At 41.9% G+C, this 18,754-nt stretch overlaps 1 protein-coding gene across 4 annotated transcripts; it reads right to left on the reverse strand.

Annotated features, from left to right (window-relative positions):
- Positions 1 to 3,728: 3,728 nt before the first annotated feature.
- Ak3 (Adenylate kinase 3) lies at positions 3,729 to 18,672 on the reverse strand. Of its 4 annotated transcripts, XM_084601752.1 has the most exons (6): positions 18,393 to 18,671; positions 18,071 to 18,303; positions 15,916 to 16,043; positions 11,695 to 11,886; positions 10,266 to 10,443; positions 3,729 to 6,684 (listed from the first exon to the last, which is right to left on the reverse strand). In XM_084601752.1, exons 1-5 carry the CDS (start codon positions 18,443 to 18,445, stop codon positions 10,270 to 10,272), a joined length of 780 nt encoding a protein of 259 aa, XP_084457878.1. In that variant the 5' UTR covers positions 18,446 to 18,671; the 3' UTR covers positions 3,729 to 6,684; positions 10,266 to 10,269. The 4 variants fall into 4 exon arrangements, with proteins under 4 accessions (XP_084457878.1, XP_084457880.1, XP_084457879.1 ...); XM_084601754.1 differs by having other exon boundaries at positions 3,729 to 10,443; positions 18,071 to 18,273; positions 18,604 to 18,672; XM_084601753.1 differs by having other exon boundaries at positions 3,729 to 10,443; positions 18,071 to 18,273.
- Positions 18,673 to 18,754: the final 82 nt, after the last annotated feature.

Raw genomic sequence — 18,754 nt, forward strand, 5'->3', positions numbered from 1 at the left:
CCTTTTGGAGAGCAGCGCAGGCCAGTCGGCGCCGTACGCGGCTTGGCCATTGAGCACAGCGGAGGATGAAAGTGCGATGACAGCGCGGAGCAAAACGATAGGTACAGACGAAGCATGACAAAAGTGGAATGTGAGGATAAGGCGAAAGTGGGAAGAGGAAAGCGAGATAGGAGCACGGCACGTTTCTGAACAGTAGACGGCACAGTGCAGGGGGTCACCATCTAGTGTAAGACTATCTGTGAGAACGGTCAAGAACACAGTGGGCAGCTCTGATCACGTTGCTTGCATATAACAATTGGCTTTTGCTTCTGAAAGCGTATAGTAGCACTTCGAATCCACTTTCACTTTTACTTACACCACGCAAGTCACTGGTCATATACAGAGTGTGTTGCCAAACTTTAGATCTTCACTGGGGTGTTCATTTCCTTTCACGATAGTGGTTAAAGCGCTTTTTCAGACGATCCGGGACATGGGTGCACTCGGTTCAAAAATACGCAGGTACAGTAGAGGTATACGCGACAACGCGAAGGGAAATGTTGGCGAGGGTAGGGCATGAGTAACGAAATCTCTCCCACGGAGGCGGCTGCTAATGTTCCGGCCGAGTAGAGGGGAGCCGCCGTTCGTCGCTGGGTGTTTCGTAGGCATTTTATTTTTAATAAATCACCATTAAACCTTGAAGGCTACTTGTGTGAGCGGCATGAAAACACCTTTTCTCGCACCAGTTATATATACTGCCACATGTGGCTACCCAGCACACTAACGCCGAACGACACCGAAGCTCAAGGCAAAAAATAATATTAGTCGTTCTGCACTTTGACATTCTGAGCATATCATCGTGATTACTGTGTTTTAGGGACACTTATAGGTCTCTGCAACTTTTAGACCTTTATATAAACTTCAGCATAGAGTAACTTTAAAAGAACACCAAGAACAAAATGAATTTGATCTACGCTGATCGATTCCTGTACTCCAATAGTAAAAAAAAAGCTACTTCATCAGAAAACGGACCTTTCATACGGCAGAAAATGAAAAAAAAAAAAAAAAAAAAGATAAGTACTGGTCTCGCCATTAGTGGCCAGTTTTGTAAGCAAACTGCATCAGCCATGATTATGCGGATCCCTTAGCCTACATTGCCATTCACAGTCCAGCGGTTCTCAGCCATACCCTTGTCGACCAGTGAAGTGGTGGGAGACCCCGGCCTTGAGACAGGGAGGGGATGGGGAGGGGGGCGGGTTATCTTGTGTTCCGGGCCAAGGCTAAACCGGCCTCTCAAAAACGCGCACTTGATAAGCCAGCGCGCGCGCCACGGCTTGCAGAGGACGTGGAGAAGAGGGGTACATCGTCGCCGCTATGGATACCACTAGATGGAGTTCGACTCCTCCGAGCACTAGGGAACACTACCGAACACCACGCCGCTCGCTCGTCGGACATCCAAAGCGCTTTGCATTGCAGCCTCGTTCAGCAGTGCAGCCAGATCTCGAGTATTTCCGCACTCCTCTCGCGTTTGGTTCGCTCTGAAAAACTAAATTTGGCCTTAAACTTCCGTGCTTTTAACGCTGCAAAACTGCGTCTAGCCAGGCCGCAGCCCGCATGACCTTTTTGTGTGCGTGCATCTGAGTTTTTCGAACACAAGAACTGCTCCGCATCCACCCCCCCCCCCCCCTTTTTTTTTTTGCAAAACACTGACATCGTCCGTCTCGGTGCAGACGTCATTTTGAGTTTAATGGCTGTAAATGTTCAAATGCAACTTTCTGGGTCAGAATGTTTCCTTGCCAGACAATTATCAATATGCCCAGAAAGAGTTATGGAATCAGATTTTACAAACAGGAACTGAACGTAATTGTCCACAGTATTTTTTAAAGTCCATCTCTAATCAAATAACATATCGCCCATAGCCAGACACTCCATGAATGATGTGACAAACGTCCTTCAGTGGTTGCCTCCAACCAATGGTGTAAGCCTAATCCCCTGATGTTGTAGTCGGTCCATTTGTACCTGTCAACCATGAAGGATGCCGCACTAGAAGGTGCAAGCCATTAGTTTTAGAGCTTCCGTTGAGATACATTTGCCGCTGGATACAGGAGCTGTGACTAAATAATACCACTTTTCTAAAGTAGAATTACTTGTGTTCTCTTTGATGAAAACCATACAAGAAAAGAAATACAAAGAGGTTTAAACAACAGGGCCCCTCTTTTCAAACATCCCAACTGTGACCCCCAACAAAATAAAATTTGTTAAAAAAAAATTGGGCCAGATTACACTCTTGTGTAAGACTAATAACACAGCAATCCTGTTTGCCATTTGATTAGACTAAGTTATTGATGATTATACTTCAAAACTCGCCCTTTCTATCTGTTGTCGTCAACGGAGAAGTGTGATAGATACTGCGCCTTTTCTTCCCTGTAAACCAATTTGAAACAAACCCAATTTCTGCTGTACTGCATCTACTTCTGCATGCTGTGTAGCGCAACGTTTGAGGAAGCACCAAATGAAAGGTGCAGCACGGATGCCCGGTGGGGTCAGTTTCACATATGTGTGAATCGCCTGGTGAAGTCATCGGTCATGACCGGACATTCCATCATGATGACATCAGTTCCGGTTATTAGACATGACCAGACGTGATGTCATGATGATGTCACATCCAGTCATGATGACATCATTACTGAGAACACATGCAGCTGCGCACAACACGGAACAACCTTGGGCTTAAATAGTATTGCTATTAAAGAATTCATAATTTTTGGTATACGATGAATAGTAATGCCGTAACAAAACAGTGCTACGCTGCTCGATGTTTTGCTTTGTCCCCCCAGCTGCAAATTAAGTACTGTTGACGATTTTCTTTTTTTTTTTTTTTTTTTTTGCTAATAGCTGGTAACACATCCCACAAGGCGATGTTAGCCTGGTGCTGCCTGTTACTGCCAGTTTCAAAGGAGCCGACTTTATCATCCATCCAGCTGCAGCTTAGAACAAAGAAAGAAGCTTAGAATGGCAAAAAATAAAGGTCTGAACAAGACTGACAGCTAGAAAAGGCTACAAAATGACGAAGTCAACACTAAAATTTATTAGGAAAGTTAGCACAACCTAACCCATTTAAAGGGAGGCACTAATGAAATCCCTTCATCCATCACGGTAGCCCAGGCATGAGTTCTGGTCTTACCATTTAGACATTAAACGACTGCACAGATTCGACCAGATAGCAGTGGACATGCGTAGTGCCACTGTCCAGACAGGACAACAGAAAAATAAGGAGGATAGTCCAGTTCTTTCAGAAGTGCTTGAAGTTAACCATAGTGCCTTTTTGGTATCACCACATCCTTTCTGCTTTTTATATCCCAATTTAAACATGCCCTGACAAGTAGCCTATACCCTTTGAAAAAAAAAAAAATAATAAACTTTACTTATTGACATACAATGAGATTCTGTTGATCCATTCAATACAGATACAATAAAGCCCCTTTAATGGCTGAATCATCATCACTGAAGGTTGAAAAGCAGTTGACAGCTAAATGACAATTTGTAGATACCCCACAAAATTACTGAGAAATGAGTAAGATTTTCTGACAGTTTTAATGAAACAGTAACAAGATGCTGCAAGTGCTTGCCTGCTTTGCAAAGCTACTCATCCAAAATTCAAACTCTTCCAAAGCCACTTGTAACTGGTTTATTAAGAACTATCACAAGACACTTGCATTAATATGTATCAGACAGACTGCATGCAATTTACCGAGACAGAGCTAACAACATTTTACAAAATGTGCATTGCTTTAAAAACACATTACAACAGGACCAAGTCTGAAAATATCCGTCCTGCATAATGAAGTAAAAAAGTAGAAGACCAGTATAAAAATTCTGAACATGCATCAACAAAAACAAGATTCTAAATAAGTCTTCAGTGCACAATACTTTCTCATAAAAGTGCAGCCTCTGTAAAAAAGGCATAAAATACTGAAAACCTTTCATCATCTTGTTTCCTGCTAAGTAAGCTATAGTACAGCCTTTGTCAAAAGTGTAGAGTCCAAGGGGTCTGCTTCCAAGCCGTGTAGTGGCCCTTGTTCCTTCCCATTGCAGAGGCTAGGACAAAAAGTCTTCTTACCACCAATAGATTTGGAACACTGGAAATGCATTACAAGATGCACGAAGTGGCTCAGAGGCAGACCCCCTGGGCTCTACACTTTTGACAAAGACTCTACATTGTAAAGCCAAATGTCTTTTTCAAGGCAATACAATTCACACAGTGCAACACGTCAGTGCAGAAATCAGCACTCTCAAAAACAAGAAAGGCATATGCAACATGTCGCACCACTTGAAGCACTGTTTTTTCACAACAGTTATTCAGCTTCAGCGATACTAGACCTACAAAAATCAGCTGAATCAACTTCATAATACGCTTTCATCATTTGAACTCTTGTTCGTCTTGACCAGTTCATACAATCACAAGAAGGAAGCCCAACTTTGACGCACAAAGAAGCAATTTCCGAAATTAGCTGCCGCATCCTACAATTACATTTGACAAACAGGCAGATTACTCCAGAGTGGCCTATGATAGACTATGTGGAGCAACATGCTGACTGCTTTGCTCTCCTAGCATGTCTTCTATCACGGGGACTAAAAGTAGCAATGACCGATAGAGTGCACTAGAGTAATAAATGTAGGCATCAGTGCATTAGGCAAAAGTGACATAACCCCACCACTGTCAGTATATGATTGTTCATAAAAACTTGTTTCACAAGCAAATAACACATACTATGTAGTGTGAAAGTATGTCTACGTCAAGCTTGGCTTTTAAAAGCAAATAGTAGGTGCATCATAGCACACAAACAGGTAAAATAAAGCTTAAATCAAAAATAAACATTGATTGTATGTCAACCCTTACACCGATTGATGTGGTGTCAGAGTAGACTCAGAGAACATTTCTCGTAAAAACAATGGTAAAACATCGCTCAGTGATGCTGAAAAATGATTGATTCGGACATGTGACAAAGTACATGGCTAGGTCATTTTCTGACCATGTGACATCATCAAAGTTTCTGTCCAAGTTAGGTCAGCTCTTTTCAATAATAAAATTACTCACTTATGTTGATTTTCATCAGCACCAAGATGTGAGAATGAGATATGTCTTAACTTCACGGTGAGGCATTCATGCTTCAATCTACATTTGTATAACAGCACAGCATTACACAGCATTACAAATGGGGAAGACCACGAGGTGCTTTTATGTCCAGGGCTAAAAACATTTTTTGAAAGGCAGTTGTATTAGCAGCATTATACTGCCACGTGGAAGTTAAAACCAGGTACTCGCGAAGATGTGCCAAAGCCAGATATTGAACTGAATGTGAGCAAAGTATTTATGCACCGAAATGCCAATGACTAAGCCAGATCATCAACAAGCGCAATGCATATAAGGTACAAAGCAGCAATGCCAAGGAGGTATGCGTATCAAAAAAAGGTGCAAAATAATGCTTGTGTCATTTTCTTAGTGCACCTTGTTCTGCTCAGCTTTAATGACATTCAAAGGGACAATTCAGATAAATAATTCAAGGTGCAACATGACCAGCCAAAAATGCACCTAAGCTACTTCTGCTTTTCAGCGGCCTTGATTAATCTATCTTCTGAGTGCTCAATCCCAAAAGGCAGGCTAAGCTGTCAACAAAAGCATGATGCAGTAACATTACCATTATTTACCGATAACCACTTAAAGCACAAAGACACGATTGGGTGTGGATATTACCGGTACCGCAAAACACAACAAAACCTATCACGTGCTTTTCATGTGTTCATTTTGTTCTGTTGAATTCATAGCGGTAGCGTGATATATCCATCCATAGCTAGTAATCACATTCGCCAACTAATTTCCCTGGGACACACTTTTGTCACCAAAATCTAACCTAACAACTTTGGTGAAGGTTGTCCCGCACATATCAGGAGGCAAAACACAGTTTGATGCATGAAGCCATTTTGTTCTAAAGTTAGTATTACTATACTGTAGATAGTATGTTGGGATTTTATGCACACATCTTGTACAGTACGGTCCACTGTTAAAGGGAACATGAGATCGTGTGGCCTAAATACTTTGCAAAGCACTGCCGCCGACTACTGGCAAAAATGGATGGCACCAAGTGCATGTTCGGGAAGAGCAGTCAGCCGTGCTTACTGCGCTTGCAACTTGTACGATCGTTTGTTGCTGGCTCTTTCAGGAGTGCTTTGTAAAGTGCGGTAGTAACACAACCTCATGTTCCCTTTAACAGTGGACCATACTGCACATCACACAAAAGGAGAACACTGGAACACTATACCTAGAGCACCTAACACAGAGTCTCAAAGCTCAACACTGAGCTGTTGACGTTTTTTAAATAAACATCTGTCACAAAATCTGGAATATAACAGTCTTTCAGCACCTACACTGCCCTCTGGTGGCTAAAAAAAATACAAAACTGCACTGGATAAGCCTTGCTTCCTGTAAAAGAGAGGCACAAAACACATGGCAAACTAGATTCCTCACCACAAAAAACTTATAACTGGCTTCACTTTCAGTGGCTTAACTGCCAAAAAGTTATTTTCTTTTAAGGACTTGACAGCACTTGCTCCTCCTCGTGGTGTAAGAACCATTTAGGTGTTGAAACTACAGGTCAACGGAGCAACCAGACCTTGATTGCCGTGCTAACCTTCTGCTTGTGGAGCCATCTGTCAATATACCAAAGAAGTACGAGGAATGGCGAATGGCCCTGAAGGTTCATGAAAATGTTCAGCTGTATCAACAGAACGTTCATGCATTATGGTGCACTGAGGCTACACAAAATGCAGACAAACACAGCTTGAAACACGACCGAAAGAAGGGCATATGTTTCTTGTTGTCTGCAGCTCTGTACAGCATACAACGTCAAGTGGCAGTGGGTCATGATTCTGCACTGCCACCTCGCCATACTCACACCTATGGTACTGCGGCCAGTACATGTTCTAGGGTGTGACTACCACGAGTGCACACACTCTGCCGTGGCGAGTGTAAAACACTGACATATTCTTACGCCGCGCTCCCTCCAAACGTAAGCTTGAAAAATGTGCCAAGAAGCAATAACGATTGCAAGGAATGCAATGTGCTGCACAAGTGAGCAGACTGCATAAATATATCAACTGCAGAGCAAAGTCACAAGTTTTGCATAGTCAAACCCAAAGTAATTAACAAAACTGTGATAACTCTCGAAACATTAAAATTCTGCCACAAATAGAGCATAAACTATTCACATTGTTCTGCTCATGTCACAGCAATGGATTTAAAACAAATCAAGAGTAAAAATTGTTGTCAGGCCCGTGCAAACTCCACCAAAACAAAAAGAAAAGGAAAGCATACTTTGACTCCTCAACTGTAAATATGTAACTATAGTTTGCATCATGTACAAAATGAAAACACACACGACAAACGCAGACAATTACAACCACATGTGCTCCATAGCTTGTAAAATCTCAACAGCTGCTTCTCACCATCTAGCGTCAAGAAGCTTTCTGTGCCATTTTCCCTTCTGATAAGGCACCCACGCTATACACCTGGTTCCATACAAGCCTATTCTATATGAATCACATATTCTAAGCACTAATAGTAACTACATTTTTACTAGCGCTATAGAAGGACTTCGAACCAGGGTGCACAATTAGTATTGAAAAAATTTTGCAGATCTTTTTCATAAAGATTGAGATGGCCACAGTGACCTTAAATATTACTAGAGGTGTGCAATGCGAGCTAAAATAAATAGTCAGTCAGTTCATCCTTGTGAATAAAGTAATAAAGACAATGAACTGCTGCATAACCAGCCGGCTAAAGTTTGTTGCTAAACAATGCAGCATTTGTGGGTCACCAAAAAGCCCAACAAATTATGAAATTTAATTGAATGTACTACAAACGAAATCCTTTATATCGTTGCACACTGAATATTCTGGCTACCTAAAGTAAAGAGAAAGTAATTTTCGTACCTCAGCAATTTTACTAATGTATGTTTCGTATCGTAAAAAATATCAGCCACATGACACGAAAAGCATTTCAGGAAGTGCTGATTCATCAGTGCAAACTGTTTGTTTTCCCCCCTAGACGCCTGCTACCTAACACAATCATTTTCCTATCTCAGCTGTGTAGTAAACGGTGCAGACACAATATGCTGTGCGCAGTGAAAATACTGCATGCAACATCATCCGGCATGTGCAAGTACTAATTTGAACCACCATAGGTTTCACATTGCAGTATCTAAATAGACAGCGCGGATACTTTAACGTCCCACTCATGTACTGTGAGCATATCGGTAGACATGGCCTGATCGCTATAGAATTTCTCATTGTACAAGGCGCCGTGTCCTCTAAAGAAGATGCAATAAAAATGTAGAGAGACCTGAAACATCATGCATAGAAACGCGTTCAAAACAAGCATTCAAAATGAATTCAGGAAAATAGATTTAAAATGGACATCTTTGCGTTTTACAGCCGTTCTGATATGGCAGCAGTTAAACTGCACGTTTTCATTTGCTTGCTTAGCAAACATAAGTGCTCTGAAGTGCTAAAATGTGAAAGAAATTTAGCAAAACAAGTGCAAGCTACACCTTCAGAGTACTTCTAGAGATATATGGGCACACGAGGATCGAGACACATGCATACACAGCTGATCCTGGACAAATTAAACTCGAAAGAGATTGCAAAATAGTTCGATATACAAAAAAACAACAATGAGTAAGATTATACCACCAACCTACAAGTAGGAGTATGGTGTACCAACACTAGGGAAGCATGCCCTCCGCAAGTGTTTTGGTAGCCTGCTACATGTTGCGTGTTGCTAAGCTGAGCCTACAAGCTAGCAGCAGTGTCTTTTACGATATCTCTAGTGGAAAAAAAAAAAAAGAAAAAGAGATTTAACACGAAAAACACCGCTTGCAGGGGCGCAGTGCACCATTTAATTTATAGAATATTTCATCTATCTTTCGAGTGAGATTTTCAAGGGGAAGTTTTTACTGCTCAACATTGGCAACAATCAAGATATACTCAATATATCCACAATCGACTGACTATAACAGGATACAGTAGAGACAGAATAAAAATCGTGTGGAAATTTTCTGCTGATTCTTGGCCTGTTTTTTACGAAAATCTGAAAATTTCTTCCTTCCCACTGAATGATAATCAGCAGCTGTATAGGAATATCTGAAGCAAAATATTATAAGGAATTGCATTTAAACCTACAACCTTCTTTACCGCTGCATGATGTAACACTGTTTTAATTCATAGCACATTCTCTTACAATTTGCACGCAACGTAGCTTATGGTATATACCAAAATGACATCAAGGATGGGACATAAACAGAAAGAGACAGACACCAAGGGCCAACTTATTCGTGTTCGTGTCCCGTCCGTCACACTGCCACTTAGCATTAACGTCTGCTAACAAGCCCATTCACTACATTTCTATAGCTCTTTCGGAATCACCTTTTTCTTACTTTTACCAAGCCCAGAGTCTGAAAGAGTGCAATATGAGGCCCACAGCAAATGTTTACTGCTCAAGTTTGCAACACATCTATGCTGAAAAGTAGATTGCAAGGTGCTTAACACATTAGCTACTTTTGAAGTAGATTGCCTAGTTTACTGAAGAACTTCACAACCAAGACCATCTTGAAAGCTGAGCCACTTAGGTCCGAACTTGCCAAGCAGCAGTCAGATATGCCTTACCCTACACATCAAAAATAAGGTTTTGTGCTAAGAGGTCTTTTTTTTCCATTTGAGCGCTTACAAAAACAATCTACCTAAGCCCATAGGTATACTTGCACGTGTTCTCAGCCTACAATAATAATAAGAGTAATACAAAATGAAATAAAACTACAGGCAGCATTGCCTTTTTGCTGCTAGATAAAAATTGTGCTGAAAATTGTCTTTGTCGCAAAAACATCTTAAAAAAAAAAAAAAGCACTTGCAAACATTGGGAAGAATGGCACATTGCCAGGCCAGTCACAACAAAATTCTGGAGCTTACGCCCATGAATAACAATTGTGACGGGGCAGCCATTAATCCAGGCGGTTTTTTCGCATTATCGCCCATTTTAGACAGAAACATCACATCGTACAATCCAATATGTTCTGTTTGTTTCTTGTCAGACTGTTTTTCTCTACATTAAGAGACAAGTAACTCTGACATGGAATGTTTGAAGAGGGATGCACATGCATACTGCATGCCTGTCCTTGTTTTGACACTGCGGTTCTTTTCTAAGCAGCTGTCGAGAGTGATGCATGCCTCGAACATGCCTGTTCAGTCGATGCTCAGTGCCTGGACAGGCTTGCGGATGCTACTGAGGTACTTATAGACATGTGGCCAGATCTCCTTCGACTTGGTTCCATGGAACTCGTGCAGCAGTCCCTTCTTGTCGTAGTACGCCAGGAGGGGCTCAGTTTGGCTCCTGTAGGCCGCTAGGCGTGCCCGCACCTGCAGCCGTCAAGAGGTGGTGGTGGTAGCATTAAGGAGCAGGCGGGGTTGGCTCTACAATAAACTTGTCAGCAACCATTCTGCCTGTGACTTAGCCACTAAGAAACAGTGCCCAGATTGGACAAAGTCAGTCTTTTCGTCAAGCAATGTTCTTTCCACCCTAAACTGGAAAGTTTTCTCTTTCCTACTGCAGTTGTTATTGAACATGCTGAGAAGGTCCTGCGTCATTGCAGCTGCTTTGCTATATATATGATAAAAGACTACATGCATCAGCTGACTGTGAGCTTCCTGCCATAAGACTATGAAGTAGCTCCTAGCACTGGCAAACTCCATTTACAGAAACTAGTAAAAATAATGCCATATATACAGTTACTGGAAGTGATGCCAGCAGCGAAAGGAATGTGGAAGGTGAATCAGAAGCCCCGGCACATAACAGAGCACAAACAACACTGTTACACTTGCTGCTCCAGTGACAGAAAGTTGTCTACAATGTTAATGCATCACTCAAACCCTCAGCAAGTTGTTGTCGAAAGTTTCATACACCGGCATTTTTAGCTTCAGCCCTTTGAAAAGTTGCAGTAAGGCTTGACCACCATTATTCTCAGTAGACCTGATAGAGTGCTGTCCGCTGTGTTATCATCAAGGCGTGCAGACAGAATGGCAAGGTTCCCACAGTGTATAGAAATAAAAACAGAGTGAGAAATTTGCCATTGCATCATGATAACTTCAAGAGGTCATTGACGACTTACTGAAGTTGGCTAGTATCATAGAAAACAAAGAGGCTGCCTTAACCTGAATAAAACTCACACAAGCTACGAAAAGGCTAAAAACTAAATACATATATCACCACTATTGCCCATTTTCACAAGCTAACTGCAATGACACCAGAGCAGTACTTTTTTTTCTTTTCAGGAATGTATGAGACTAGGATTTTCTACTGAATAACAATCACAGAACCCTTTTCATTCTTAACTTCATGAGCTTGAATCAAGTGGCAAAAAAAAACATTTTCTATCTTTAGATCAAAATTTGCTAGCAATAAACACATCTCTCATTGATCCTCAAGAAAAACATTAATGAAGCCACAAAACTCGAAATTATCAGCTTTTAGAGTGAGCAAACATCACTAAAGTTCACTGAAATTACTGAAGTTTTTTGCTACACAAAAGCTTCCGCCTCTAATTATTAGTGAGAGAAACATTTTTCTTCCTCTGTTCTTTTATTGCCTTGTAAGATTGGTGTAGTGCTTACCGTAGCAGGCTTGTCATCCGGTCGCTGCTCAAGTGGCTCGCCAGTGATGTCATCCTTAAAGGGAACCTTGGGGGGGTTGAATTCCGTGTGGTATGTGCGGCCACTCGCTGCATGTATCCAGCGGCCCTCGATTCGCCGCGTGATTTTATCCTCAGGCACAGCCAGGTTCAACACACAGGACAGGTCTGTGTTCTGGATGTACATACAATTTTCTGTTTATAGTTGCAGTCTGAGCAACATCACTTACAAAAACATTAGGATAGTGGCACACATAAAGAACAAAGGCTATGGTCACCAAACACCTGAGAATACATTTAACAAGAGCACCAAGTTCTCCACTCATGTTTTCTTTCTTGATAAGAGTCACATGGCCTCAGGCTCCGTACCTTAGCTTAAAGTTATAGAAAACATGCCTTCGCGTTCTTTAGTTTTCTACAACACTGCTTTCACGAAAGTACTGGTTTCTATAGGGCGCGACATCAGAAGAGAGTACCCAAAATCACCAGAAGTCAAGTGTGTAAACTCAACAGTGAAGCATGCACAGCCTTGCCATCTGCTGTAAGCATATGTCAATAGCAGCAGTTATGCAATTCAGTAGCATTAATGGTATTCAATTGGTTATTGTGACAAACAGAAACCTACCTTCATAACGGAGCGCCACACTTAGATGACCAAACCCAGCCAACATGGACCTGTATCAACATTACCCAGAAAACTAAAAAACTAGTCACTACACCAGTAATATTTAATTGCTTCTCAGCAAGTAGCGCTACCAGTCCATTCATCTCATTAGGACAGACAAATTTTCCTTCCTGTTGCCCTGCCTGTTGACGACAGTTTAATGACGACGACATTTTTAGGTATACCTCATGAAAAGCCCACTTTCAACCATCCTAAATGCGTCTCCAATGCTGCTGCTCTCTAGTCTCGTTATACCCTTGACCAATGTGATTTTCAAATAAATTCTTTGTAATACATCGCAGTGCATTGAATGGCAATGACGTTTCATTGCTATTCCTATGAACAGTGATGCAAAGCCTCAAATACTTAGGTTATCTTACTGGTACCATTTTCTATACATAAAAGGATGACCCTTCAACTACCAAAGATTGCACCCTGTAGTCACTTCAGGCACTGCATAAGTGGCAGTTTCATATCCCCAGTAGGAGGGTACTAAAGGGCAGGGCGCCGCTCACATAATTCAGTGACCACAAAGGTGGTCTTGCCTAAACCTAATTAAACAAAAACTGAAAAATGATAGATGTATCAGTTCCTACACAAAACAAGTAGGAGTTTCTTTTTTTTTTAAACCATAGCAGTACATGCATGGAACATTCTTTAAGAGTAGGTGGCATTGCTGTTGCAGTACACCGTCATCGAACACTTGTGTGTCTTTGTTCCCAGCACAATAAAAGTGATTCATGTGAGCCAGCGAGCTCTCAAGAATCTGTTCTGTGATCCAGGAGGAGTTCAGCAAGGAAACAGGCACTAGAGAGGGTGCCCTCACACTCAGCAAAAAGAGATCAATAGAAGCTGTCCAAAACAAAACTAGAATTAATTGTACTAATACTTCTACCTCGCTTCAATAGATTTTCATTGCATTTCACAAAGGCATGAAACATCATACAGACATTACTGTGAATTTGCCTTGTAAGAGGTAGAGCATAGAATTGTTTTTTTTTTGTTTCTGTTTTTCGAGTATGTAATTCTTGGATATTTTTTTAATTCGGAGGCAAATGAAAATTATTATAAGGTACCACTACACGCATGTTGACAGGAACAGACTAAGTTTCCGACGTGCGACGGAAAAAATTTGCTTTTCAAGTTTTTACACCGCTTGTTATAAGTAGTTTAAGCTGCCACACAAAACCTATGGGCTGTATTTTCATAAATAATGGTGAACACAACTCTGGAACCTTGCAAGATACTTTCATGAAAATATGGACAGAAATGCTATAAGCTTCCGACGCAAAGCAAAATTTTTTGCTTCTGAAGTTTGATTTGTCCTGCACTCACAACAAAAAAGTCAAACTGCCAAGAAAACCAAAGGGACATATGTAAAACCTCGTTGATACGCTTTTTAATCTGCGGGGGAAAATACGTATTATGTGCGAAAACATATGATCCGAACTGCCTCGGTTTGAAATATTTAACTGCTGAATGAGGTACAAAGGCATTAGGATTGAGACTCTCACTGCATAGTAGTGTAGATTAGCATTTATAGACATCAAGTATGCAAAACTTCTTTTTTTAGCTCTCGTAGAATTCATTTTCAGTACGTATCTGCACTGTCCTAAGCGCGGAAGACATTTAGTAACAAATCCATTTTGTAGACGGCAATGACGAGCTGGGATCACTTCCTTGGTTGTTTCCGAATGCTTCGCCCTCTTACACTAGTGACATGTGGAGAAGCCATCGCGATGGCTCACAGTCATCGCATTTTTGTTGATGCTGCTTCTCCCAAACCCGGCCCACTCGCATGCAAACGAATAGTTTTAACTATAAAATGGTTCACCCCTATGTCAAAGCACCACAAAGAATTCGCCGCACTTCTTGTAATGAAGTCATGTTCACACAGAAACGGGCGCCTGGTATGTGCGCTCGTTGGCTCTTTCTTTGTGTATGTGATGCTTCGCCCCTTTGCATCTAGGCATTGCAGGAAAGCAATTGTGGCGAGTGAGCGCCACTGATAAGTTTTTCATGTCGCGCAGCGCTCGTTAGAACATGTCCAGTTGATCGCGAAACGTATTATATGATCACAATTTGTCGCAATTTCGGACGCAGTAGCCAGGAAATCGTGTTATCTGGGAACGCAGGGAGAAGAAAATGTAACTCTATGGGAAGTGTTTTACTGTCCAGGATTTTGAGTGTAAGAAAATGGGAAATCGTATGAACCGGGAACGTACCAACAAAGTATTAAAAGAGAGAAACTATAATCCTTGAAAAAAGATCTGCATATATATTGATGATTACCGTTACATAGCAAGTGAAAAAAAAAATTAGGACCAAGAACTGTTACTCAGAATTTATCCAAAAATTATTGGTATACATAATCTACTTTCATTCTTGACCCATATGGCTGAAAAATATGTAGTTTATGAATTCGGACGCAGGGAAATTGTGCCTAGTGAAACCAGTCACCTCAAAAACACAGCTTCCACAAGCAAGCACCCCACAACTTAGTCCGTACCGCCATTGGAGCACAGACGCTAGATTGCTGGCTTTCTTCACCAGCACATGCATGACCAGACCAGTCACCGGCTGTACCATGGCACTACATGGTGCCGTTCCACACGGTGCTGCATTTTGTTCTGTGATCTGCCTGAAAAAGATGCTTGCAACTACACCACAGCTGCTTTAGATGGCAGTCCACTCATTGATTTTGTGCGAGTTGCACTTTGTAACAGCATGCACCAAAATTCCTTATTTGGTGATGCATGTTGCAAATGGTGCAGTAGTTGCACCACTGTACAGCACAAACTGTGGCTGTGGCTACCCATGCCCCATTGATTTCCTTACGATTCGCTATTTTCTGCATCCTAGTTCAAACCACATTTGCTTCTGCTTGGAATCTAGTTACCTTAAGGGACCATCAGCTACATATTTTCCGTACTACATGCCCTGTCCATGTTCATTTCCATATCTTAATTTAAGCCATGCTGTCATTAGCTTGCATTCATTCCTTGACCCCCATTTCCTTTCCACAGTTGCTCCCTTTGTTGTCTGCAATTTTATTCTGTGCCTTCATGTCAGCCCACAATTTTCTGTTCCACAGATGAGTACTGCAAAATCTGGCTATGGTACTGACAAGGTACAATTATTTACTTTCCTGACATCAGAGCTCCTATTCATGACCTGAAAGTACCTGCTGGCTATTTCCATCTTGTGGGCTGAATTTCAGAATATGCAGTGACTACTACAACTTAGATAATTTATGTGTTCCCTTGACGTTTAAATACAAGAAAAATCTAGCAATATAAAAAATGCTTTAGATGAGAAAATTACAAACATTACTGTATATACTTATGCAATACATACTGAGCCCATACAATATCTAAAGCATAAACTATGGAACTGCTTGCACCTAACATAAAAATCATCTGCCATTACATGTGAAACCTATAAATGTAAAAATATTTTGTATGATGCCTTCAGCTTTAAGCAACTCTCAATGAAAGCAATAGCAAGTATTTCCTCAAACAAGAAAGTTTACACACAAACCTGATAAAGTGCTTCTGCCTGTGGCACTGTGCGTGGATAACCATCCAGCAGCCAGTGTTCATTCTTGAAGTTAGTGTTGATCTCATGGAGTATAAGTTTCGTGACTAGCTCATCAGGAACAAGCTGGCCTGGAAGATGAAGGAAATAAACTTCTTTAACACATGAGCACGAACAAGGATGTTAAACAAGCAATTTCGAATCGCTCTTCAAGGTTTCACTCACAGTGGCAATGCAAGATCAAAGTACACCCCGCGCTCAGTTGCATGTGACATGTGCAAGTAGCGTTTCCCACATGTGCACATGCTAATTGCTGCCAGCTTAGGCATGTGACTTGCAGCACTGGCTGGGCCTACTTCCTCTAACACTGGATTGCCATTGATGCTGCCATTAATGACACTGCAAGAAATCTACCTAACAGATATACCACATGTTATGCGCTCAAACTGTGAAGGTTTGAAAATTATATCCCATACCAAGCATTTTTCAGATACTGTTTATCATCATAAGATGCAACATTTTTGTGATATTATTCAACATATTCGAAGCTCTTCAAGCATGTGCAATATATTACTTAGTTTGCAAGAAAGAGAATGCTAGTTGGATTAAACCATAGCAATGGCCAAATATAACAATTTTCGGAGGTCTGAATGTATGAACAAAGTCAATTTTTATGCAGTGCACTAAATTCATTGACTGGGATACTGATGAGATAGTTAAATTTTACTAAGAAAGTGTTCCTGCAGTTCTATGCTATGCTGAGTGCCTTGTAAAAATATGCTATATGCTATTAGTAAATCTCTTTGCCAGCGCAGTAATCTTCAAATGTAAACTGTTCGTTCCACTCTTCTTGCTGCCAATGATATACTTCAAACAATGTTCCAAGATCAGTTCATGCCATGAAAAACATGCTGTGGCCTGCAATACACATCACTGGGGAGCAAAATGATCTTGTTCATGCCAATAAAATGTACTGCTCTTAACACCCAAAAGCAAGACATGACACTATACTTTCTGCTCAGCAAACCAGTCAAGACTGCGCAGCTGCTATCCGAGTTATATAGGTGCACATGCTCGAAAGGACGTAGGATTTGAGACTTTTCAGTGAACAGCGAAATTTTATGAAAACAAATGAAAGTGCAATTAAACGTGCTACTACTTGATGGTTCTGTGGCACAATGAAATAACACTGTCCTTATTTTTTTTTTTTTGCATTACTCTACCGCACATATTTCTGAACGTGCATCAAAATTTGGGGAAACAGTTATGCTTTGCCTAAGTTAAGGGGTCCCGTTAAGGGGTCCCATTAAGGGGTCCCATTAAGGGGTCCTTCAGGACCCCAACACTACCATTCATCAGATGAAGCGTCTGCGTTCCACATGACCATTGCGGGGTGTGGGAGGTCGAGCAGAATTTTGCGAGCAGGATTTTGCACTCAATGTTGGCCAGTGCCAACTGTGATTAGGCCGCCCACCGGTCAAACTAGAAACGCGTGCTTAAGAGCTGAGCTCTAAAGTTTAGGGGACGATTAAGCAGAGTTAATGGCGTTCGTCTGCAGCTTCCCATGCGAACAACCATTCGCATGCATGCACTTTGCTACTCACTAAATAGACTATCCTTTAATTTGTGCCTCTATTACATGCCCGTTAGCACGGTGTCATAAACTATCATATACTGCGAGAAGCCACCCGACACAGATATAAAGCCCCGTTTTAAACCAAAGTCGTATACAAGCATGCTTGTGTGGCCTATGGGCAGCGCATCTGATTGGAATCCAAATGTCCCGGGTTAATTCCCACCTCACTCTTCGTGAAGCTCCTGCCAACATGATCATGCCATGTGCTCTCGTGACGTCACACAAACCGCCGACCAATCACTGGCCAACTATCACCTTCCAGAGGCACACTCGCGATTTTTCGTTCACAACACCGATGCCGGGCTTTTCGCTAAACGAGAGCTTTAACGTCGTCGCGCCAAAAGCGCCAGTACCGATGTACCCCCTTGGCTGTCGGCTATTGCCAGAAAATTGCACTGGCGTATGTTTCAAGCAAGAGTAAATTTTCGGCCTGCCGTGCGTTAGGAGCTTCCTTGCACAACGTGTACAGAGAAAGTCCATCAAACTTAGCAGTACGAAAGACAAATTAATTGACGGTCTTGCCTTTCGTCATGTAGGGCTCCACTTCCAGTCCCACCTGCGTCTTGGTCCGCAGATTCTGGCGCATCAGGTCACCACAAGAAAGATACTTAAGCGCGAAGTCTCGCACAATCCACTCCGAAATTGTGCCTTTCCCAGATCCCGGAGGGCCCATGATGACTGCACGGAAAATCTTCGCCATCGGTGCCGCGGACTTCTCCGGCTCCCTGCCAGAAATCCCAAGCTCTATATCGTAGCTGACAAAAAGAAGCAAGACACCCGGTTTCGCTCTGCGCACCGGTACCGATAGCGTCGTCTCTATCAGCTTGTCGCGAGCGCTACTAACCGCAGGGACAATTTGATTGTGGCGGCAGACTCTTCCGATACGGGACGCTGCATTTGGGACTGATGTGAAACCAATTAACCGAAGGAGCACAACTAATGGGAAGCGGCGACTAGCTGTTTAGCCAAAACTGCGCGTAAACATTACTTGCATTTTACACCAAAATATGGCTGTGCAAGCGACCGGCTACGAATCTACAAGCGTCACTACTAACGTCATCACGCTGCAAATTTCAAGGCAACGCAGACCCGAAACTGCCGGCTTGCTCCACAGTTCCTCGGCTGCATTTGAACCAGCTGCCAAGAAGACGTGAGAGAAAAAATATAATTGAAAAGAAAGCGCAAGAATAAAATAAAAAAATCTAA

The sequence above is a fragment of the Amblyomma maculatum genome, chromosome 4, assembly GCF_055883805.1.
Source record: "Amblyomma maculatum isolate TAMU_Amacu chromosome 4, ASM5588380v1, whole genome shotgun sequence".
In the NCBI taxonomy this organism is placed as follows: domain Eukaryota; kingdom Metazoa; phylum Arthropoda; class Arachnida; order Ixodida; family Ixodidae; genus Amblyomma; species Amblyomma maculatum.

Coding starts and splice junctions, on each gene's coding strand:
- Ak3 (XM_084601752.1), bottom strand. CDS start 18,445: ATGCAGCGTCCCGTATCGGAAGAGTCTGCCGCCACAATCAAATTGTCC. Junction 16,044..18,070: donor GGAGCCCTACATGACGAAAG/GCAAGACCGTCA, acceptor TTCATCTTCCAG/GCCAGCTTGTTCCTGATGAG. Junction 10,444..11,694: donor CGGATGACAAGCCTGCTACG/GTAAGCACTACA, acceptor TGACGGCTGCAG/GTGCGGGCACGCCTAGCGGC.